Raw genomic sequence first — 25,990 nt, forward strand, 5'->3', positions numbered from 1 at the left:
CCGGATCAATCCACCACGCCGCTTCTCATTCCTGTTATGAACCGAGTAATAAACATCTCCGATCAGAGTAGGAATAGGGTTCCTCTGTATGAACAATCTGATGGCATTATGGTCCACAAAACTCTTTTGATTAAGAAACAGGATGGTCCCATAAATGCTCACAGCAATAACAGCACAGACCGTCTTCCAATTACCCGTAGCAGCATGTTCCTTGGCCTTGGCCTCCAAGAAACTCAAATGAAAACCCGGTAATTTTCCTTTCTCCTTCAAACCCTCCTTGGTCACCTCCGGGCTCAAATAAAGAGCACGGGAAATCCCAAGGATGTCAGGCTCTCCCCTAATGGCACAGAAAGGAATCTGATCTCGGATCTGCATACCCAAAATGCTGGCATAGTCCTCCATCAGAGGCCCCAACAAATAGTCCGGGAACACAAAACATCTCAGACCCGGGTCATAGAACTGGAGAAGAGTATGAATGGCGCTCCTGTCGCTGTCAGTGAGTCTGAAAGCCATCTTCAGAATACCACCGTATGCCTCTCTGAACATCCCCACATGGTCGGGCGTAATCAATGCTATCATATCTCTCAACTCATCAATCTCTGGGTTGAAGAAGCTGTAGACAACATCGTCTTTCAAACCGGTCCTCATGTCTGAGCAAAGAAGTCTCTCAACCAGGATCTCGATCAAAAATGTCCCTGCATATGGATAAACATGTGTTAGATGCAGGTAAATGCAAAATGCGAATGATGCTGATGAATGAATGCAATGCATTGCCATCCTCCAAGTCATCTGAGCATCTGTTGCACTGAAGCCTGGTCTCTGAACTGATCACAACCATCTGAGGTACTGATTAACCATAAGTCCGACTTAAGGGTTCCGAAATAAACGGAACTGAAAGATACATCACCATCATCACCAGAGATTCACTGATCTGACAACCACAAATCTCTGAATCGGCCCGGGGAATCCTGAAATAAACGGATCCCCACTGATAAATAATACAGACAGCACTCCGGCGTCTCAGCAATAAATGACCATAAATCCGACTTATGAATATGACTCTGATCAACGGAACCAATAGTCACCATCAAAGTCACCATCAGAACATGCATCTATAAGAATCAACCCTCCCCTCACAGGTAAATTCTAATCAGGTCATCCTAAGGCGGATAATAGTCTCGACAATCGGGCAAAGATACTCAATGGGTTTGCCCTTTCGGGTGTGCCATTGTAGCTCTCCTGAGATCGTCTAAACCAAAGATCCGGGAAATGATCGGTCACCGAAGTCAATAGCTCAAAAGAGGTAACTAGACCAAAGTGGAAAACCCCACTGAGGAAGAGCTCTCAGATGAACCTCGTCCGGCTTGTGGTATGTCACGTTACAACAATATGTTGATAAAGCAAATGAGGAACGTGAGACCACACTAATCCTAGGTGTATACTCGGGCCTGGGTTTTAGCCCCACTCAGAACACCCACCCCAAATAGAGGAACCACCTGTACAGAGGACATCAACATGATAGTATGATGCATGCAAATATTTATGCAAATATATACACAATTAAAATAATAAATGCAATAAATAACAACACAAGCAACCTAAACTATCCTAGAACGCCAGGAGAGACTCGCTTAGGGAAGATGGACCAGCAATAGGTCAACTTCTAGTCCCCAGCAGAGTCGCCAGCTGGCGCATCCGCGAAAAACAACCGGCGGGCTAAAAACAAAACAACACAGAGCCGCCACCGTGCGTTATTTATCCCAAAAGAGGGAAAGGAAACGCTAGAAGTAAACCTGGGAAAAGCATGGTCTCGCGACCAAAGAGAATGGGATCGGGAGTCGGTTATGCGAAGGGAAGGTATTAGCACCCCTACGCATCCGTCGTACTCGACGGGATCCACGCTCAAAAGATAGAAAAAAATGGTTGCTAAAACAAACATCACACACACACACTGAAGACAACACAGGTGGAGGAAGAGGAGAGGGCTCGTTAGGATATCGCATCCTATGCCTACGTATCTCGTCTGGAACGAGAATCAGAGCTACCGTAGTTCGGCTCACGCACGCCGAAACAAACACACGCACAAAAAGGCAAACATGGAACCCGAACGCCAATGGCTGGACTTACATCAGCTTCCGAACCAAACAAACCCACACTGGAAACCAGATGCCACTTGATGGACTTATACCAGACTCCAAGCACACAACAAGAGGATACGGAATGCCAATGGCTGGGCTTACATCCGTCTCCTAACACACACGAGAAGAAACAAGCAACAAGCTACTAAGGAGTCGGGAACTCGAGCCTAGTAACTGTCAAACAAACACCAAGAAGGGTGAACACACAGACTAACAGGGAGTCGGGAACTCGAGCCTGATAGCTGGCAAGCAAACACACACAAAAAAAAGAAAAGGGTGCCCGGAGAGGTCTCGTACGACCTCCTGCCTACGTACCTCATCTGGTATGAGGATCAGTGCAACGTAGTTCCCCTGAACGGGAAAGAAATTCTAACCAGATACAAAGGGAGACACACTACTAGGGAGCTGGACTCGAGCCTAGATGTTATCATGCATCATTGCCCTATAATATGGTTTCTATCCTAACTTGCATAGGCAGCAAGCTAATCCTAAACAGGCAAAGCAATCAAAGCAAACAATCACAAATAGCACACTCTATATCCAAACAGAGGTGGCTCAAACAAGGGTTAGACTGCCAAAGCAAGTCAACTGTATCAGGGTGATGTTAGCTCTTAACCCTGACATTGAGAGTCAGGGTGAAGCCAGATGAAAGGTGAGTGAAGATTGGACTTCACAGCTCTTATCCATGGCCAGGGAGAGCTTCAGACAAAGGAAGTGTGGGTCCAGAAAGTGGGAACCCTTCTACACTCATGACACTGACTCAACTGTACAACTGTACAAGGATCTTGGGTTAGGATCCACAATGCGTCAACACCAGTTGTGTGAGCAAAGGGATGACTCAACAAGAATAGCAGGAGATGGATTGCACATCTCTTGTATCTACCAATTGCCTTAATCAAGGTCTTTTCCTGCTTGGGGACAAAAATAAACAAGCACAGGCATTGCCTCTTAAGGAGGACTTCAGACAGGTGCCTGGCCAAGTAACAGGCCAGGTCTTCCAGACTACATGGAGAAAAGAAATTCTACCTCAATTGGTTTATACAACCAAGCAGCAGCACAATAAGTTCAAAATGAACTATAGCAACTAAGGTACCTGAAATCAATCCAATATAATCAGTACTTAGCTCAAACAATAAGCAAACAGACAATGATCAACAGTTAACTATACAGTCAAACAACAGTCAATGCACAAAGGTGCAAGCCACAAGGCACAAACTCAAGTTTCAAAACCTATAAAACAAACTCAAAGTTAGTCATAAACAAGCAATAGACCAACTCCAATTGAGTGCACATCATCAAGCATAGGCAATTGTGCTTTTAACTTGAAACAAAGCTCAAATGTGAGAGCACAAACCACTAGTACAAGACTAGGGTCAAAATGGAAGCAAAAAACCAAAACAGAACATGAAACTTATCCAAAATCAAGATCAATCAAATAAGAATCAAATACAAGTGGTTTCACATTCATATCATCAACCATTATCATTTCATGAGACAAAGAGTACAAAACATGCAATTTAGAACCTCAAAGGACCAAACAGAATGGTTCAATTCAAATCAATTCCAGAATATTTCAATAAATCCCCAAAAAATTCATGTCTAAACAGCATTAACAACATGATCTACAAACCAAATTTCAGGCCATTTGGACAAAGGGAAACAAGTCAATTAAATTCATCAAGTTAAAGCATGCTCATACAAGTCCAAACAAGGCACAATATCATGTATCAACTTCAAGCAAGCATAAAACAGTGTAGGAACATGATAAATGCACCAAATCAAAACCATGACAAACTTCAATGTGTCTATAATCACTCCACGAAATTTCAGGTCCATCCAATACATATCCAGAATTTCACAAAACATTTAAAAACATGACTCACAAAAGGTCCACAATTGGTCAAACAGGGAAGAAAAACTCAATCATATTGGAAATACATCCAAAAATTCCAGAAAACTTCACATGTGAACCTAACATCCATAAGTATCAACATGCAAAATTTAAGCTCATTTCAAGTTCATATGGCATGGTAACAAAATTCATGAAGTCAGACAAGAAATGGTGTGACACAAATTGTCACACCTCTAATGATCATGTGATATCTCTCAATCCAGGAATGCAAAAATCACAAATTCTATACCAAAATGACCAGGAATGAGTCTAGAATAAGCATGCAAAATTTCAAGAATTTCTAATTAGGCATCATCATTTCATGATCAAAAGAGTAAGCATGGTGCAAGAAATGACATGTGAAAACAAACCCTAGGCCATCCAAAAAACCACATGTGCACAATTTCCACAAAAATCACCAAAAAAACACTAGACAGGGCAAGGATCATGGTGCAAAAAATTCCATTCAATTTGGACAAGTGATTATGAAGTTATGAATTTTTTCATGTTGAAGAAAAATAAAAAACAATGGAATAAGCATGGTGAAATACATGAAGCCTAAGGAAATAAATGCTAAAGCCAAAAAGGAGAAATGCTACAACACGGAATCGAAGCGTGTAAGCTTTCAAAAATCCAGCATGCGCAAACACCAAACGTCATGTACAGTAGCGCCAATGAAGATCAAAGCATGGAATTCTGGAAAAATTCTAAGCATTCATACGCGTTCTTCACCTTCATCACTCAAGAACTTTTTGTCACCAAATCACACAAACCTTATATCAATGGAAAGGTCTCACAGCGTACATCATGAATCCATAATTATTTTGACCTAATTCTTGCTAATTAAAGAGAATCGAATCAAAACATAAACATGCATGAAACTTTAAATCCATATATCTCTCTCATTTCTCAACGAAAATCAGTGAAACAAATTGCAGAATTCTCTACTCTCAAAGACCTACAAGAAGCACCAAACAAATTCAAGAATCATTAAGGTCGAAATCTGACCTTCAAGATGATGACAGTTGTGGATCGTGCGTTTCTGGCCTTGGAATTGCAAAACAGATGTGCTATGATGATGTGGAAGGTGAATGGAACAAAGTTTGCTGCTCAATTACTCACGATCTTGATGAAATCTCCACTTGCCATTGTTGCATCTCACTTTAACAGTCCTTGATTTGGCTTGGTAGTGAAGAATCCTTGCTTCAATCAGCTTCAACAATGATTATAGATGATGAAACAATGAAGATCTTGGCCAGGTTTGTGAAGAAATTGCAAAAAAGTGAAGATGAAAAGTTGAGAGAATTGTGCAATTTTGGATCTAGATCTGAGATGAATGAGTGTTAATCTGAAAAACAGTTAGGATTAGCAATATATATGTTATGTTAAACATGTTGTTAATCCTAATTAGTGTTAATGCAAGTGTTTAGACCAAATCACATTTTCATGCTAAATGGTAAAAATGGCCAATTCACCCTCATTTGCAAAACCAATGTAACAGTAGAAATTTCTGGTTGCAGCAAGTTTGAAATGATGTTTGTGAGCTAGTGCAAGTGAAATCATGTGAAAACCATGCTTATTTTTCAAAAACACCTTTTTCCCTCCAAAATTCAAATTAAGTCCACTTGAAAAATGCACTTTTTGTGTGAGCACAATTCATGAAATGTGATGCTTGTTTTGGATAGAGGACATCAAAAGAATTTTGCTCAAAGAAACCTCACTCCATTTGGCCTTGTGAATCAAAAGTTATGCCACTTTGAAATTCAACTTTTTTGGATAATGATCAATCCATATCTTGCCAACCACAAATGAGAAATTCATGTTCTTGGACTTTTTGGAAAGGTGAGAGCAAGATCTACAACTTTCATGTTGAAAAAAATTTCATTTGAAACATTTTTGGACATGTAATTTTGAGGAGAAAAACTTTCCATTTTTGGCAATTTTCAATTACAAGTCACTTTCTATTTTTGGAAAGTTTCCATCTGACTTTATTTTCTTCATTCTTGATGTTTGAAATGTCAAATGAAACTTGTTTAGACATGAATGAAGTGTCTCTAACCCTCTCCCTCCTCCAAATCCATGAATTCAGGCACAGTTGACCACAGTTGACTTTTTCTGACTGATAGATGAATTTCAGCTTAACTGATGAACTTGAGCCTCAAACTCCTGATGAAATGGCTCAATGATGAAACCCTAGCTTCCACAAGCTCAATATAATCATATGATGATCCCCATATCCATTGAAAACCTCATCTCCTTGACAAGCCCTGATTGGCACAATGCAGATGATTAGGGTTGACCAGTGGTCAAAACCCTAATCTCAAGGTATCTGATCAAGCAATGAATCTCTTGGATGATGATAAAACCATGATGATGATGATGTATCATTTCAACCAAGATGAAGCTCAATCCCCTTGAGGAACCATGAAACCCTAATTTGAATCACACATCCTCAGATGGCTAGTGATCAGTCCAATGAAACCCTAGCTTGCATCTCAACCTCTTTATCTTCTGATCAAGACCTAGGAGGATGACTTGCTCAATGTAGCCACATGATATGCAACATGCTAATGACTAATGACCTAAAAATGATATGCAATATGTTAAGCTAGTCCCAAGAGAGGAGGGCAAATTTTGAGGTGTTACAGAAAGGTGATGTTGTATTTGAACATGTTAATACTGAAAATCAACTAGCGGACATTTTCACAAAGCCGCTAGCTACTGAGCCTTTCTTTCATATTCGCCGAGAACTTGGTATTCTCGACATTTCTGAACGGGCGTTATAAATTGCTTGCTTTATCTTATTTCATTTAACACTATAACCTTGTACTTCTAACAAGTTAATGTTGTTGCAAGCACAATTATATAGTTCATCAAGTTATTCCGGCATCGAGGTGATCTTGTTCCTTTACCCTTCTCTCTCTCTCCCAAACTTCATGGCTAAATAGTGGTATTACATGATAATATTGTACATATATATGTATCTTTTCTTATGCCATATCTGTCTGGATGTTTAAATGTTGTGTGGCATTCTATTTATGCATCAAACATGTGAGCATATGTGCATAATAGTGAAAATTGCAAATTTTGCCTGTATGAGTCGACCATAACAGGGCAATGGTCGACGCACACTTCAAAATTTTCTTTTTAAAAAAAAATTCAAACAGTATGCGTTGACGCATACAGAGGGTATGGTCGACGCATCGCACGAAAACTCAGTTTTTCTCTGCAGAAATCTTTCAAACTTCCCATGCATTTACATTCAAATTCTCATTAAGTGTGCATTTACATTTCAAACTTCCCACTACATTGTGAGTTGCATCTACCTAGTGCCTATTGTCTCTTGGCCTCTCCTCTTCCCAAAACCCTAAATCCTCATCTATAAAAAGGGCAAACCTCCTTCTTGCAAATCACTCTCAAAAACCTTCACCAAGCTTCACTCTCTACCCTCACACAAAGCTTCAAAATCATTATCAATGGCTTCCTCATCCCGCAGACCTACCGGTAAGAGATCACGGGATTTATCCTCTGCCTCTTTACCCATTACCGTTGTATCATTAGTTCCACCGGCTCTTGTCGACTCCTTCAACAAAGATATTGGTAAAAGAGGAGTTGTGAGGCAACATGCCTTCTACAAACTCACCGCAGAACGCATGCATCTCGTAGAAATCATGTCTCTGCTACAGTATCACGGCATTATCAAATTCCTGGAATGCAATTCCAAATATAGCGAAGACCTGGTCCGCGTGTTCTACGCCTGCCTTCATGACAAATTTCGTGGGCAAAAGTTTCACTCCAGGATCGGCACAAGGAAGGTATCGTTTAAGTCAAATGTTTGGAACAAATATTTTGATATGACATTGGGTGCTGATGAAAATCCTCTTGCTGAGGTAACTTACTCTCACCAAATAGAAGGTTATGAGTTTAAAAGCGCTTTGAACGCTATGCTGAAACGACCATACCCAGACAACATTGTGAACAGTGACGCGTTCCCACGAACTGTCACTGCCGGTAAGTTGAAGACAGGTGAGCGCATTCTCCAGTGGATTGTGTCACGCATCCTGCGGCCTAAGAAGGGTGGTCTTTCCTGAGTTGAACAAGCTGAGGTTCATCTCATATACATTCTGAAGAATCAACGCAAAATAAACTGGCCCTACTACATTGCTAGTAGAATGTTCGGTTTACGAGACTCCGGACGAGGAACGGATCTTGCCTACGGATCTTTTATTCAAGAGGTTCTTACTGCAGCCGACGTGGATTATCCGTCCTTTCCGTATAATTCCATTTCCTCAGACAAAGAATTCAACCCAAAAACTTTGTCTATGATGGGATATTTTTGGTGTGATGAGCGGAGAATATACAAATTTGTTCGCAGAGGGTATGTTCCTACGACTGTTGAAGAAGATGATGAAAGTGATGAAAGTGAAGAAGAAGACCAAGAGGAAAATGAAGAAGAGGGAGCAGGACAAGCATTTGAGCAGCATGGTGGAGATGATAGTCCTCCATAAGTTGACACTCACGACTACACAAACTCAACTTGGGTTCAGAACACCTATTCAACTGCAGAAGATGCCCCCAACCAGGGTGGCTGGGGTGAATGGTCAACACAATGCCAATTCTATCAGCCGTATCAATATGGTGATGAAGAATCTCCTCTGTCTCCTCCGCAACATGCAAACTCTTCTGAACTCTTGGATATGATGTGAAATATGCAGCTGGCTCAACAATCCTTCATGCAAACTCAGGATGAGCGCTATGCTCATATTAGCATCCAACTTCAAGCACAAAATGAGAGGCTCGATAACCTCTCTACAAGCATGAATGAACGGTATGCAGCATTTACCGAAACATTTGAACGCTAGGAGCGGTCGGTCGACGTGGGTCTCAAGTATCTAGGTGGTGTTGCTGACCAAATATCGTCTCTGGCAGACCCCTACAGAAACTCGGATATCTGTTACCATCGAGGACGAGACCATTAGGACATAAAACTGCATATGCATCTGTAATTTTTTGTTGTTTGACTGAATTAATTTTCTTTTGTGCTCGTTTGTGCAAATCCAATTTAATGTTATCTTCCTTTTAATTTGTTCAGTAATAATATTTGGTGTGATATTGTTATATGATTCCCTATCTCTTGTTGAACATTATGTTACGTTGAATAATCGTTTATTTTCTCTTTTTGATGTTGTCAAAGGGGGAGAAGAGCATGTACCAAAGTCAAGCCAAAATATTCACAACAATTAACAGTTGGTTTTGCAGATAACCTTAGATTACAAAAGAAATGGGGAGTGTGCATAATGTGTGTAAATATTGCATGTTGTTTTTCTCTTTGGTTTTACACAGGTTGTCATCATCAAAAAGGGGGAGTATGTAAGGGCAAATTGTCATACAACATACGATCATAGGTTTCGATGATGACAAATGACCACCATGGATGAATCGGCATTGTCGATTCCACCTCTACAAAACAAATGCAACATATCACCTATCATATCCTTTTCTATGCTCATCTAAACTACTATATTTCATACAACATATGTGGATAAAATATGGTCAAGACAAAATGCAGGGTTTGAGTCGACCGCAAGGGTCGGCGCATGAACCACGGGTCAGCGCATAACATAGTGCAGTTGGTCACGGGTCAGCTCATGGAGGCTTGAGTCGACCACAGATCGGCGCATAACATAGTGCAGTTGGTCACGGGTCAGCGCATGGAGACTTGAGTCGACCACAGGGTCGGCGCATGAAGCTTTCACTTTCCCACGGGTCAGCGCACGCCGACCTATGGTCGACGCATACTGATGCATTCTTCAGTCTGTCCAAAACTGCAGGCCATGCATCGACGCATAGACCTGCTATGGTCGACCGCTCGTGCGCAAATTCAGTTTTTGCGTACTTCCCACTCTGTTTGAAAAGCTGTTAAGTTTGGTTGGTAGGTTGGTTACTATATATAGAAGTTTAGTTACTTGTATCAACCAACATTTTGATATTTTGATTCAAGTGTTCAAAGAAACAAGAAAAAATGAAATAGGTGTCCAAGATTCATCATCTTCATCTTCAACATCTCACAACACATCAACTACACACAACCATTTTTGAAGTGCTTTGTGATTGGTTAAAGGTGATAACGTTCAAAGCCGAGATTGGGGAATCCGGTTCGGGTTGAAGCTTGTGATAGGTTTTTTCTTGAATAAAACCGTTAGGGTTTTGTCCTCCAAGACTGGTTTGTATTTGGGGTTTTTTGGACGAATTCTTCATCAATTTTCAGTTGAGCGAAGGTGATTGAGAAGAGGAAGTCTTTGCCAATCTAGTAGCGGATTCAGTGAAATTGAAGGGAAGATTTCGGGTTCGATTTGTTGTAGTTGAGATCAGTCGGGTCGAGGGTTTGAAGAACTGAGGGTTATTCAACAAAGGGGCTGGAATCGGAGGTCTATCAACAACAATCGAAGGACTTGATTCACCTTGAATCAAGGAACAAGGAGTGGAAGCAACATTCAACGTCTTGAGGATTCTGTTGTATATTTGCTTTGCAATCCTTGTATAAACGGTTAAATTCAACAGGTGATATCTATTAAATCATCTCAATTCTAGTTTTAGAATTGAGGGCAGACGTACCCCGAAGCGAGGACGACGGAGGAACTGCCTCATTAAATCTTTGCCTTCTCTATTTTTCAGCATATTTATTTTTAGCTTAAAAAATTAAGTGATTTTTGTATAAGCACGTTTATCAAACCTTGATATTAATTGAGTGAGAAGTTAAAACTCTATTTTTGAATTCAAAGTACAACAAAATATTGTACTAGACTAATTGAAATCTCTTACTCAATATAAATATCACTTGGAGTGTTTTTGCACACCAAGTGTTTGATAATTTGCCTAAACCAAAATTATCTTAGTTGTGTATCTAGTTTGGTTTGGTCTTTGAATCATTGAAACTAGGAATCCTAGCTAGTAAAACAAATCATTGATAGTGTGACGAGTGTAGTGATTCGTATTCTACATTATCACTAATCCATAGGCTTGACGCATATCCGGTTTTCCAATAACAGTTCGTTTTAGACTATATTTTCCTCGGCCGCTTCCGCACTTAAAACAAATTTTCAAAACTAATTTTAATTGGTAGCGCCGACTCAATTTTTAATTAGTATCTATTCAACCCCCCCCCCTTTCTAGATCCGTGCCATAGTCTAACAATACCAAGCTTTGGGAGCTTGTTTCAGACCATATAACAAACTTTCAGTTTGAAAACAAAAATAGGATTTTGAGAACTTTCAAAACCAGGAGGTTGGTGCACATACACTTCATCAGAAATGTATTCATTTAAGAATGCACTCTTAACATCCATCTGATAAAGAGTGATGTTATGATTGTATGCAAACAAAATTAAAAGACAAATGGACTATAACCTAGAAACTAAAGAAAAGGTATATGTATAGTATATACCTTCTTGTTGACTATAACCTTATGCTACCATTCTAGCCTTGTTTCTGACGACTTCACCTTTCTTATTGAGCTTGTTTCGAAGACCCATCTGGTTCCAATGACATAGAAACTCTTTGGTTTTAGAACAAGATTCCAAAAGTCATTCATGGTGAATTTATTCAGTTCTTCTTGCATAGCCATAATCCATTCATTATCCAGAAGAGATTCATCAATAGATGTGGGATCTATCAGAGATACCAAACCCAAAAGAGTTTCTTCATAGGGTTTGAATGAAGATTGAGTTCTGACTTGTATGTCTTTATCTCCCAGAATCAATTATTCAGAATGACAAGTTCTTGATCTACTCTTCTTTTGATGAGTTGGATCAACAATGACTTCTGGTTGAGTCACTTCTGAGTCTTTTGCTTAAGCGTCCGTTGCTTTACCTTCTGAGTCTTTATCTTCAGATTCTGAGAAGTTAATCTTCATATATGCAAATTTCTTAACTAGCTTTGACTTTTCAGGGTCAAGCTTATCGTTGAATCTAACATGAATTGATTCTTTGAAAATTCGTGTCTTGGTGTTAAATACCCTGTAGCCTTTTAAGCGTTCAGAATATCCTAACAATAAACAGTTTTGTGCCTTAGAATCAAATTTACCAAGATTCTCTTTAGTGTTCAACATAAAACACTCACAGCCAAAAGGATGGAATTAAGAAATGTTGGGCTTTATGTTCTTCCATAATTCATAGGGAGTCTTACCCAAAATAGGTCTAATAGAAATCATGTTATGAATATAACAAGTTGTGTTAACTGCTTCTGCCCAAAATGCTTAGCCATATCAGTTTCTTGGATCATGGTGAAGGCCATTTCTTACAAAATCCTATTCTTCCTTTCTACAAATCCATTTTGTTGTGGAGTTCTAGGACAGGAGAAACCATGGGAAATTCCATTTGTATCAAAATGTTTATTTTCAAAATTCACCACCATGATCACTTCTGACTCTAACTTTTTGGTAATTCATTTCCGTTTGCACTAGTGAGCAGAAGGTAGAGAACACAGAATGTGACTCATCCTTGTATTTCAAGAACTTTACCCATGTCCAACGACTATAATCATCAACAATGACCAATCCATACTTCTTACCATTGATAGAGGTAGTTTTCATTGGCTCAAACAAATCAATGCGCAGAAGTTCTAACAGTCTAGAGGTAGACACAACCGTTTTCGCTTTGAAAGATGTTTTAGAAAACTTGCCTTTCTGACATGCTTCACAAAGAGCATTTGAAGCGAACTTCAGGTTGGGTAAGCCTCTGACTAATCCAAGCTTGTTTAGCTGAGAAATTCTTCTCATGCTAACATGGCCCAAACGTCCATGCCATACCCATTACTCCTCATTAACAGACATTAAGTATTTTACATTTTGATCCTCAAGATCAGAAAGTCTGATTTTATAAATGTTGTTCTTTCTCTTTCCGTTAAAAAGGACCACACCATCTTTCTGACTGACAACCTTACATGACTTTTGATTAAAAATGATATCATAACCATTGTCACTAAGTTGACTAATAGACAATAAGTTATGCATCAAACCATCGATTAAAAGAACATTAGTAATAGAGGGCAGTTTACTGTTACCAAAAGTTTCAGAGTCAATGATCTCCCCTTTCTAGTTTCCTCTGAAACCAACGAAGCCTCAAGGCTTAAGTTCCAAATCTTGGAACATAAACCTCTTGCCCGTCATATGTCGCGAGCATCCACTATCCAGGTACCATGACTGGTGTTTCAACTGAGCTGCTAAGGATGTATGCAACATAAATTATTTTATCCTTAGGTACCCACTTTTTGGGTCCCCTCTTGTTAGTTTTCCCAGAATTTCTTACAACTTTGGGTCTTTGTGCAACAGGATAATCAAGTGAAATTTGAGCATGATACTTAGGTTTCAGAACTGAGTTCTTATCCTTTGTAAGTTTCTGTGTTTGTGCAGAAACATCAAACTCAGTGCCAGCAAGCACGAAATGCTCATAGAGAGGTTTCAGTTTTACCTTATGTCTTTCGTCAGATTTTATAATTTTTGTACAACCTAAATCTTTCTTGTCATTTTTGCTAACTCCATAGATCAGAGAAATCATTTTACTTCTATCTATGCTTTTAGCCAAAAAGTATTTAAAACACATCCTTTCTCATATTTTGATTTGGTCTTAACGACATCAATTCACAACACACATTATTATACTACATTAATTCTGAACCATAAGCTATTTCATTGACAATTCATCATCTTTCATACCACATCGGTTATAATTTGATGTATGACTTTTGAAAATTTGTATAAAAATTTTAATATTCATTTGAGCATAATTTCACTATTTTTTTAAGTGTCATTATTTATACATTCCACGTATCATTTATTTATAATCGCATACTATTTTATTAACAATTCATAATCTTTTCATATTACATTAATTAAAATTTGACGTGACCCTCTTCAAAACGTATAAATATAAAAAAATTAATATTTATTTTATAATAATATACATAATTTCACTTTTTCTTTTTAAAAAAACGTAATTATTAGCTGCAAGTCATTTATCTATTTTTCTTTTTATATACAAATTATGACTCTTACCTTTTCTTGTGTCCATCAACTTCTTTTTCGTACCTAAAATACATTAAATGTTACTCCATAAACATGATAAATTATAAATATTTTTAATGAAAATTAGTCGGTCGCAAGGACAACTACCATGATTTAGAGGGAAAAAATCAGAGAGAAAAAATCATAGCACAAAAAAGTATCACAAGTAATAAAATAAAATGATTAAATAATACTTTGAAGTTAACTTATAACTTTTGAATAAAAAAAATGTCTCACATTCTTTCTGAAATACAATTCTTAATTATAAATAAACAATTATCTTTTTTAGTCTAATATATTAATAAATATTAAATTAATATTAAAAGGATAAAATTCAATTCATACAACAAAACATTCTTATTTATTTTAATACAAAAACACAAAAAACATTCTTATTTATTTTAATACCGACTCATCATCAAATTCATATAGAAACATATTCAATATTTATATTATGGATAATGCTAATTTGTATCCTAGTGCACAAGTTAAAATCAATACACAATTTTTAAAATAATATTTCTTCATTTAGTTACAAGATAATCTATCTTCAGATAATTTTTATAATCAAAACATGCTCTGAATCCAGTCTATCATGCTCTGAATCCTAGTCCTAGTCTTCTAGTGAGTGAGGGTAATGTGAGAGAAGTAGGTAGAAATGAGCATTGGACACTGAATACTTATTTTTTACACTTATAAAATTTTAGATTAAAACATAATTTTATGGAATTATAAATTTTGGCCTAAGTGACTATTAGGTCCAAGTAACTTGAGAATTAATGAGTCGCATTAGTTGATAAGTCACCATTTTCTGCTTTGTAATCATTACCAAAGAAAATGAAGATGTTGTTGTTTTGCAAATGAAAACCAATTGTAATTCCTTGAACATTATTGCAGCTAGAAATCTAAAAACAAGCATATCTTGTTCAACACAGATTTGAACACGCCAAAGTCAATTATCATTCATCGGTGTTTTTCTCCACCAACTTTGCAACAAGAGATTTGTTGTACTCCTCCATTTCCTTCTTGTATGCATCCATTGCCTCAGAAGCTTTGCCACTCCACAATTGTTTATCTTCCTCATTCATATCCTTCCACTTCAATGAAACTAGAGCTCTGAGCATGCCTTCTCCCACTTCTGGACGTTCCTCCAGTACACTCTTCCTTGCTTCTTTGCAGAAAAGAAAATACGAGGAAGCAGGTCTCTTAGGCCTGTTTGGATCAGACTCCTTATTTTGCTTCTTCTTCTGACGATTCAATTTTGTTTCCTTTATCATGTTTTTAGTTTTCTCCTTCTTCTTCAGCATTTGCAAGGCTTCATGTTTCTGAAGTTTCATATGCTCTTCCTCATCTTTCATCATATTTGCAGCCTCCTCAGCTTTTTTCTGTTTGTATGCCTCCATTTCTTGTGCATACTTCTCCTTGTTCTTCTTTGCAATCTAAAAGTTTCAAGATGTTTTTCATTTAGATAAAAGATAAAAGGCTAATGCAAACTAATGGGATTTTTAATTTAGCATTATTTTACCTCTTCATAAGGCCTCTTTTGTTCTTCTGTCATGTTTTTCCATTCCTCACCTGTGATCTTTGCAACCTGAACAAGAATAAATTATGGTTATGGTTAATTCACAGTGTCTCTCTGAGATCAAAATCTGTAAGGACCAAAATAGCAAAATCTTTTAAGAAACACAGTTCAATCATAAGATTTCAACTACCTCCAAGACACCCTTGTTTTCTGCAAGAATAGCCGCTCTTCTATCATTTGTAAACAAGAAATAAGCTGACATGGGATGTTTTGGTTTCAATGAATCCTTCTCTTTCTTCTTGTTCTTCTTCTTGTTCTCTTTCTCTGTCTCTTGTTTGAATTGCATATACTGTTCAAGCAATTCCATAGCAGTCTTATGCTTCTGCTCTTCTTCCAAGAGCTTCATTGCCTCAGTCTCACGTTTTTCCTTTGTAATTACCTGCAAATAAGCTTCTTTTTCTGCAAGGTATTTTTCCTCATAAGGCTTCTTCTCTTCTGCACTAACTGTATTTTTCCATTTCGCACCAAGAATGTTCGATATGTGCTTAAACTCGGCCTCGGGATTAGCCTTCTTTACCTGCATCATCAAACAAATCCCTAAATCCAAATTCAAAAATTGAAACAAAATTGACCAATTTGTATCCACTCATCCTAATAGATTAAGATTGATTATACAAAATATACCTCATGCCATTGGTCTTTGACCCACAACGTGTAAGCATGAGTAGGCCTTTTTGTCTCAGAGCATCCGTTCTTCTTCTTCTTCTTATCCTTCTTTTCTTGTTCCTTATCTTTCACCATAGGCAAACTCTGTAGATTATGGTGCAATCATATGTACATTATTAATTCCTATACCATTACTACTTCTGACCAAGGTTATAGCGACAACGGCATGGACAAAATGGTATCAAAATTGTGGTTAATTGCAACTGCAATCAATGTCGCAACAAAACACTTGTACAACTAACATCGCAAAAGCCTTTAAGCGACCACAGTAACAGTCCCAAAACTCTACAACCACAACAATTATTTAAAACCTTACTTCTAAGTACAATCCTAATAAACTTTAATCAATTTTAATTCATTTTAAAAATTAATTTCTACCAAAAAAAGAATTAATCTATGTACAAGCAAATTTTCAGTAGGACCAAACTTGAAAATTCACGAATTTTGTAGATCTAAACATATGAAACCCTAAATCGAAAAAACTGGAAAAAAAAGATTATAATGAAATTGAAATTGAAATGTACTAACCATGGTAGGTTTGAATTCCTTCAACTTCTGCAATTTCTTAAGTTCAATCTGAAGTTTCTCATGCTCTTTTCCACGATTTTCGAGTTCTTCATCCTTTTGCTTCAGGATCTCGTCTTTGGCTTTCAAGAGTTCGTCCGTCTTCTCCTTCTCAAGACGCAACTGCTGCAGTTTCTCCTGCATCTCCAGCAAGTCTTGCTCGAACGATTGTTGCTTTGGCTGTTGTTGTTTCTTTGATGCAGGTTTTCCCTTTGATTCCCCAGCTATGATATTGGCATCACTGGCGGATGGGTTTTTCTCCTTGAGAGCCTTTCTGGATCCTCTTGATTTCTTCGTCGGAATTTCAGCAACTGTAGAATCCGCCATTGTTAGGGGGAGAGAGAAAATTGAACAGAGAAATTTCTGAATACTACAAAAATGTAAGAGAATGGTTTGTGCCTGGGAGTGAAGACTTCTGTATCCTTTTTATAGGGGAGTTATTTTGCAACGGTCAAATTTTTTGAAAATAAAAGGAATGGATTTTGATGTGGAAAATGTAATTGGGATTTGGTAGTGATTCTGTGGTTTAATTTTTGACCGTCGATTTAATCCAAGAGAGAAATACCACAAGTTATTTACCATAGGCTTCTTCCCAAAATTGAAATTACCATAAATTTTAAAAATGTATCATTGGATTTTAAAAGGAAATAGCCGTTAAATAAAAATAAATTATTAATTAAAATTTTACATAATAAATTATGGTATTTATGTTTTATAAGAAAAAAAACAAAATAGATCTGCGTAAAAAAAATTATATGATAAATACATATAAAATAAATTATTAATTAAAATTTCGTTAAAAATTTAAAATAAAAAAAATAGGTTATGTTCCGTTTATTGAATACATATTCTTTAAAAAAGTTAATTATTTCTATTTTCAATTCATTGAATAAACGTATATTTAGAAAAAACATGTATTTTTAATCTCTTAAATAATATTTAACTTACCATGTTAATGTCTTAATCAAGGTCTGGGGGCATTCGTTAGCATTTTTTAATAAATTATTATAAATTATAAATATTGATATATAATGGTGTGTTTATTTACGCGAGCTATTATAAGTATTGATATCATTTTTCTTTTGTTTTAGATTTCTTTCATCGAGTGTAATTTTTGATTGACTTTATTCTATGAGTCAAGGTGAGTTTGACATTACTTTTCTGGCTGTCATTTGGTCTTGGTTGTGGCGGAGTAACATGATTTTGGATTTTTTTTTAGGTTGTGCATAAAGTTAAACTATTTCGGGATGAATTTTCCATTATATGTGTGAATCAAAAGAGAACAAGTTATTATTCTAGGATTTTGACATAATGGACTCCTCCTCCCGTTGGATCCATTAAAGTGAATACCCATGACATTTGTCTCCATAATTCCTTGCTTATTGGTTATAGAGGTTTTCTTAGAGATTCTTCAGAAGCTTTCTTGTATGTGTTTAGTAGTTTTGACCATTCTGGAGACGCGTTATTATCTGAGCTTTTAGGTATAAGTGTTAAGCATGGTTGAACCTTGCTTTTGATATGGGTTATCAGAATATGATTTGTGAAACTAATTCCTTGGATGCAGTTCAAATAATCATAGATAAAGTCAATCACATATTTCACTCATATGCAAGTGTTCTATTCTAAATTGATGGCTTGTTGGACCAAGTTTGGATGATCTCTCTCTCTCTCTCTCTCTCTCTCACACACACACACACACACACACACACACACACACACACACACACACACACACACATACACACACACACACACACACACACTCATATTCTTCGTGAAACAAATGGTTTTGCTAACTTTTTAGGTGTGATCCCATGCTCATGTTTATTTTTTTAGGTGGTCCTCCCCTCCTCTAGGGCTGGGATCTATGATTCTCTTTGACTCTTTATGAGCTCCAAGTTGGGTTTTTTTCTTTCTCTTATTTTGGCGGGCTTCCACCTTATATTCACACACAAAATTTAAAGAAAGAAGATAGCTCAAAGAGAGAAGGGTTAGACATGACCCTCAACAAACAACAACAAAATATTAAAAAAAATGAATTCCTAGCATATTTTTAGAACTGTATTCTCTAATAATAATTGGAGGAGGATTCTACCATATGAAGTCTTGAAGAGATAAACCAATATTGACTAGTTTTCCTAGGCAATGACATTCTTATCTAAAGATGTATATGATCATGAAGTTCATAATGACCGGTGAGGCATTGAACCATCTATTTTGCAGTTGCTATGGGATGATGTGAATGTTTTTGAAGGCTAATGTTATCAATTTGGAATAATCTCTATCCAAAGATGATGTCAAGTTTTATTGAAGACACACTCAATTGCAATATTTACACACATACTCTCAGCACACACTATAAAACATTATTGGTTCCTAAATTCATGGAAAAGTAACCAATGTTATCCCCATGACTATTTCTGAAAACACCAGAACATATTGGCATGGCATTGGTCAAAGTTGTCCTATATCTATTACACTTGAGCTAGTTTAAGATGGGTGGTTTCTAGAAAAATTCCAAAATTATTGGATCATTAGGAGAGTGAGTGTTGACTCAAAATACCTTCAAGTTTAGGAAATTAGTAATTGATGAACTTGTGGCAAGCTTTGTATGATTTCCTGCAATAGAAACCTAGCTAATTATCCTGAAAATAACAGAGTTAAAAGAGAGTTTTTTATCCTTGAATCTTGCATTTTAACGCATAACCAAATGGAGTAGAAGATGTTAATTGATGCATCTAAAATCACCAATCTAAATGATGGACTCCAACCTCTATTGTAAATTCCAAAAGTGGTTATAAAAGAGCTTAGATCAATTTTAAGATAAGTGATGAAGTGTAATCAGTTCCATAGATTAATGGTGAAGGCACAATGAAGGAAGAAGATGAGAGAAGACTCGGCATGATTTTTACACAAGCTACACATAGAAGGTAGGAGGAAGCCTCTCAAACATAGATTTTGTGAGGACATAAAGTCATTTGTTTTGTAGAAAATGTCAATGCATTAGAAATCACTAATTTCTATGATAAAGAGAAGATTAAGCATAATTTACTAAATATGTATCAACTTATTTTAGTACATGAGTCTCTTATATATAGAGAACTCATATTGTTGTTTATGCATCATCCTATAATCATTCAATTGTGTTTCTTCTCATTTCTATTCTCTTCTCTTATATTTTAGCTGTGTTATAATTATTTCATGTTATTCTGATACCCAATAGTGGTATCAGAGCATTTGGTGTTGGTCCATATTCCGCTGCAAATATTATTCACGGTGAAATTGTGCAGGCCGGTTTAATTGAAATTACCATGACGACAAAATTTGAGATTGAGAAGTTCAATGGGAGTAATTTCTCCCTATGGAAATTGAAGGTAAAGGCAATCCTGAGGAAGGATAATTGCTTAGCAGCAATTGAAGATAGAACTGAGGGAATATCTGATGAGAAGTGGAATGAGATGGATAACAATGTTGTTGCCAACTTGCACTTAGCATCGGCGGATTCAGTTTTGTCTAGTGTTGCCGAAAAGAAAACTGCAAAGGAGATTTGGGATGTTCTCATCAAATTGTACGAGGTCAAGTCACTTCACAATAGAATTTTCTTAAAGAGAAGACTCTACACTCTTCGAATGAGTGAATCCACATCTGTGACAAATCACATCAACACTCTTAATACGATGTTTGCTCAACTTACATCAACAAATTTCACCATAGTAGAAAATGAACGTGCAGAACTTCTACTTCAGAGCTTATCAGATTCATATGATCCACTTGTCGTCAACTTAAACAAATAATAATGTTACAGACTGTCTATACTTTGATGATGTTGTCGGAGCTATTCTTGAGGAAGAGTCCAGGCGTATAAATAAGGAAGATCGTCAAGAAAACTCAAAACAAGTAGAAGCTTTGACAATGACAAGAGGCAGATCAGTGGAACATGGCCCTAGTGGGAGCCAAAATCATGGTAGATCAAAATCTCGAAGTAAGATGAATGTGAGATGCTACAATTGTGGCAAGAAAGGGCACTTGAAAAGAGATTGTTGGTTTAAGAAGAATGGTGAGAAGTCTTCTGAGTCAAGTTCATCTCAAGGATGTATTGTCAATACCTCTGATGATGGAGAGATTCTGTATAGCGGAGCAACAACTAATTCCAAAGGTAGTAAACAACTCACTGATGTTTGGATAATTGATTCAGGAGCAACATGGCACATGACTCCTCGACGAGATTGGTTTTACACTTATCAACCTATCTCAGAAGGATCAGTGTTCATGGGAAACAATTACGCCTTAGAAATTGCTGGTGTCGGTACTGTCAAAATAAAAATGTATGATGGTACAATTCGCACAATTCAAGAGGTACGACATGTGAAAGCTTTGAAGAAAAATTTATTGTCTATTGGATAATTAGATGATCTCGGGTGCAAGACCCATGTTGAAGGTGGGATCTTGAAGGTGGTGAGAGGTTCTCTAGTAGTGATGAAGGCAAAGAAGCTATCTGCAAATCTATACATTCTTATGGGAGAGACGTTGCAAGAAGGTGATGTGTCAATTGCATCAACTAGTCAAGAAAACTCAACGACAATGTGGCATCGCAGACTGGGCCTATTGTCAGAACGAGGCTTGAAAGTTCTTGCGGAACGTGATCTCTTACCCGGGCTCAAATCAGTAAGTCTACCTTTCTGTGAGCATTGGGTAGTAAGCAAACAAAATAGGTTGAAGTTTGATAGATCAACTACTAAGAGCAAACACATACTTGACTTGATTCATTCTGATGTGTGGGAGTCGCCGCAAAAGTCCATAGGAGGAGCAAAATATTTTGTATCATTCATAGATGATTACTCTAGGAGATTGTGGGTATACCCAATCAAGAAGAAGTCAGACGTGTTTTCAATATTCAAGCAATTCAAAGCACTAATTGAGCTTGAAACTGGAAAGAAGATTAAGTGCTTGAGGACAGAAAATGGAGGAGAATATACAGACGGTGATTTTTTGGCATTTTGCAAGGAAGATGGTATAATGAGACAATTTACAGTTGCTCATACGCCTCAGCAGAATGGCATAGCAGAGCGGATGAATAGAACTCTCCTAGAAAGGACTAGAGCTATGTTGCGAACTGCAGGATTAGCCAAGTCATTCTGGGTAGAAGTCCTGAAAACTGTCTGTTATGTGATAAATAGATCGCCATCAAGTGCAATTGGTTTAAAGACTCCGATGGAGATGTGGAAAGGAAAGCCAACTAAGTATTCTACTCTACATGTGGTTGGATGTCCTGTGTACGTGATGTACAACTCCCAAGAAAGAACTAAGCTGGATCCAAAATCCAGAAAATGCATATTCTTGGGCTATGCTGATGGTGTCAAGGGGTATCTCCTGTGGGATCCCACTTCTCGCAAGGTTATTGTCAACAGGGATGTAATCTTTGCAGAGAATGAACTACAAAGGGAGTAGGAAAATGACAATAATTCTAAAGATATCACTACTTTTCATATAGATGGAAAGTCTATAGAAGATGATTCTTTTGAAGCAGAACCAGAGCACGAGGTACAAGAACTAGAGGAACCTGATGGTGTTGAAGTTCGACGACCAACACGTCAAAAAAGGAAACCAAATTGGAAGTCAGACTATGTTATGGCAAGCCATGATGCATATTGTCTTCTAACAGAAGATAGAGAACCATCAACCTTTCAAGAGGTTGTGAGTTGCTCAAGTGATTCTCTATGGATGACAGCAATGCAGGAAGAAATGGAAGCCTTACATAGAAACACGACATGGGATCTTGTTGTACTTCCATAGGGTCGGAAAGCCATCGGCAACAAATGGGTCTATAATATTAAGCGTGATGGTAATGATCAAGTGGAAAGATATCGTGCAAGACTTGTGGTTAAAGGATATACTCAAAAGGAAGGAATTGATTTCAATGAAATATTTTATCCGGTGGTTAGACTTACCACTATCAGAGTAGTGTTAGCTATGTGTGCTGCTTATGATTTACATCTTGAACAATTGGATGTAAAGACTGCTTTTCTTCATGGAGAACTTGAAGAAGAAATATATATGCTACAACCAGAAGGTTTTGAAGAAAAACGAAAAGAAAACTTGGTTTGCAGGTTGACCAAATCTCTGTACGGTTTAAAGCAGGCGCTGAGGTGTTGGTACAAGAGATTTGATTCTTTCATTATTAGCCTTGGATACAACAGGTTGAGCTCAGATCATTGTACATATTACAAGAGGTTTGAGGAAAATGCTTTCATCATTTTGTTGTTGTATGTGGATGACATGTTGGTGGTAGGCCCCAACAAAGATCAAGTCCAAGAATTGAAGGCACAATTGGCTAGGGAGTTCGATATGAAGGACTTGGGGCCCGCAAACAAGATTTTAGGGATGCAAATTCACCGAGATAGAAAAGATAGGAAGATTTGGCTTTCTCAAAGAAATTATCTACGAAATGTTTTGCGGCGCTTCAACATGCAAGACTGTAAGCCAATATCTACCCCACTTTCTATCAATTATAAATTATCCTCAAGTATGAATCCTAGAAATGAAGCGGAGAGGATGGAAATGTCTCGAGTACCCTATGCATCAGCGGTGGGAAGCCTTATGTATGCCATGATATGTACAAGGCCAGACATTGCACAAGCAATGGGAGCGGTCAGTCGGTTTATGGCAGATCCTGGTAAAGAGCATTGGAATGTTGTGAAGAGGATCCTGAGATACATTAAAGGAACCTCGGATGTTGCATTATGTTTTTGAGGATTGGAGTTTGGCGTTAGAGGATATGTTGATTCAGATTATGCAGGTGATCTTGACAAAATAAAATCTACTACAAGATATGTGTTTACAATTGCAGGAGGAGCGGTAAGTTGGTTATCCAAATTGTAGACTGTTGTAGCTCTATCTACTACAGAAGCTGAGTATATGGCAGCTACCCAAGCATGCAAGGAAGTTATATGGATTCAAAGGTTATTGGAAGAGCTCGGATACAAATAACCAAAAATTATTGTGTGGACATGGGAGTTTAATACCATTTCGTTCGTGAAGTAGTAGAGGAAGGGAGTGTGGACATGCAGAAGATTCACACAAAAGACAACCTAGCAGATGTTATGACAAAGACGATCAACGCTGACAAGTTTTATTGGTGCAATTCTTCTTAAGGCCTATCTAAAACGTAACAACATGGAATTAACAAGGGATATACATTTTGGAAACAAACAAAATGACTTTAAGTGGGAGATTGTGAGGACATAAAGTCATTTGTTTTGTAGAAAATGTCAATGCATTAGAAATCACTGATTTCTATGATAAAGAGAAGATTAAGCATAATTTACTAAATATGTATCAACTTATTTTAGTACATGAGTCTCTTATATATAGAGAACTCATATTGTTGTTTATGCATCATCCTATAATCATTCAATTGTGTTTCTTCTCATTTATATTCTCTTATCTTATATTTTAGCCGTGTTATAATTATTTCATGTTATTCTGATACCCAACAGATTTTAATAAATTGGTATTTTTTTTTGTGAAAGAGCCTCCAAACTAATGTTGAACTTAAATGAGGTATAGAAGAATTCCAAATGACTTTGACCAGTCTTTAAGATGATCAAAATATGCAAAGAAATTGTAGGCATCCTTAAGATATTTCTTTCTTGAAGTTGAGAGCTGCTATAATAATTCGTCTTCTTTGTGATCCAAGTGAATAGAAATTTTGTTAATGTACTTCAACATATTGCGGAAAAGATATTACAATTCTTTAGGCTGGTTCTAGGTGGAATTAACAATATAGTCTTGATGAGGAATGTGAAGGTAGTTAACCAAAGGGACATCATGCCAGTCATGAAGCCAAAAGTTGATTTTGCTCCCAGTGTTAATGAGCCATCTGGTTTATGAGTTATATTATACAAATGGGGTTTGATTCTACACCAAATAAAGGAAGAATTATGGTAAGAAATTCTTCTACAATCTATGATAATTGTGCTCTTAAGAAGCAAATTCCAAAGGTTGTTGAAGTTCATAATTTCCAACCATAACTTAAGGTTTGAGGCATTATTAATCTTTGAGATAGATCTTAGGCTAAGACCACCATCAAAAATCGGTGTGCAAATTATGAACAACTTATTATTGTTTAGGTCTCCACTCTAAACAAAATTTCTGAGGTTTCTTTCTATATTCTTGATAAGATTATATGGCCAAAGATAAATAGTTATGGAGTAAACTAGCATGATATTCACTACATTATTGATCAATTGAATTTTCCTGCAAAGGAAATAAGGGAAGCTTTCCAAGTGGACCAAAGTCTTTAAATCTCATTTGTAAACGCATATGCTAGCTTTCTAATTGATATTGTGGATTGGGATATTACAACTACCAATAGTAAAACCTAACTTGATTGGTCCCTTGGTATTATAATAATCAAATATTGATAATATGGTTCTCACATCATTGTCATTTTGAAATTGCATATTGATGAAACAAACACGTCCATCATCTTCGATTAAAAGACAAAAATACTAAAGACTAACCATGCTTCTTGTGTTGTAGTGGTTTAGACGATGATTTACTTGTTATAGTTAGTCCTTCAAATTATACAGTGTAACATTGACATTAATCTTGAACAAATGGGGGACGATTTCCCATGTTATAGTAAAGTGTAGTTAGGTTAGAGTTCATATACATTAAACATTGGTAATATGTGTTCATTGTTTTTTTTAATGTTAACTACAAATGAACCAAAACACTTCATTTTATACAAGTTTCATGCATGTTCTAGTCCATACGAAGAGCAAGTGCAATGTATACCACACAAAAGAATCAATAGATTATTGAATTTGATTTATTGATACATTTTAGAATATAGAATCTAAAGTATGCAACAAAGAATATGAGTATGAGTTCAAATTATGGAATCTGTATCCAAATGAAACCTCTTAGAATAGTTTTAGATTCTATAAGATAAAAACTATGTGTTACAACATTGAGGTACATTTCTATGTTAATAACACCAACATAAATAATAACCTAAAATATGGTCAAAAATAATAATAATAAACCAAAAATACCCAAAATCATATATACTGTAACATGTCAAGC

The 25,990-nt window shown here is 36.8% G+C and overlaps 1 protein-coding gene across 1 annotated transcript; it reads right to left on the minus strand.

Moving 5' to 3' along the window:
* Positions 1-14,881: 14,881 nt before the first annotated feature.
* LOC127108243 (high mobility group B protein 6) lies at positions 14,882-17,309 on the minus strand. Its single transcript, XM_051045686.1, has 5 exons — positions 16,865-17,309; positions 16,295-16,420; positions 15,801-16,187; positions 15,614-15,679; positions 14,882-15,527 (listed from the first exon to the last, which is right to left on the minus strand). The coding sequence occupies exons 1-5, from the start codon at positions 17,225-17,227 to the stop codon at positions 15,048-15,050; spliced, it is 1,422 nt and encodes a 473-aa protein (XP_050901643.1). The 5' UTR covers positions 17,228-17,309; the 3' UTR covers positions 14,882-15,047.
* Between the last annotated feature and the right edge of the window lie 8,681 nt (positions 17,310-25,990).

This window comes from Lathyrus oleraceus, chromosome 7 (genome assembly GCF_024323335.1).
Source record: "Lathyrus oleraceus cultivar Zhongwan6 chromosome 7, CAAS_Psat_ZW6_1.0, whole genome shotgun sequence".
Lineage (NCBI taxonomy): Eukaryota > Viridiplantae > Streptophyta > Magnoliopsida > Fabales > Fabaceae > Lathyrus > Lathyrus oleraceus.

What these genes read in the sequence shown, in the direction of transcription:
- LOC127108243 (XM_051045686.1), bottom strand. Translation starts at nt 17,227, where the DNA reads ATGGCGGATTCTACAGTTGCTGAAATTCCGACGAAGAAATCAAGAGGA. An exon ending in AGGAATTCAAACCTACCATG is followed by an intron (nt 16,421 to 16,864) that starts GTTAGTACATTT and finishes CATAATCTACAG; the next exon opens with AGTTTGCCTATGGTGAAAGA. An exon ending in AAAACAAGGGTGTCTTGGAG is followed by an intron (nt 15,680 to 15,800) that starts GTAGTTGAAATC and finishes ATTCTTGTTCAG; the next exon opens with GTTGCAAAGATCACAGGTGA.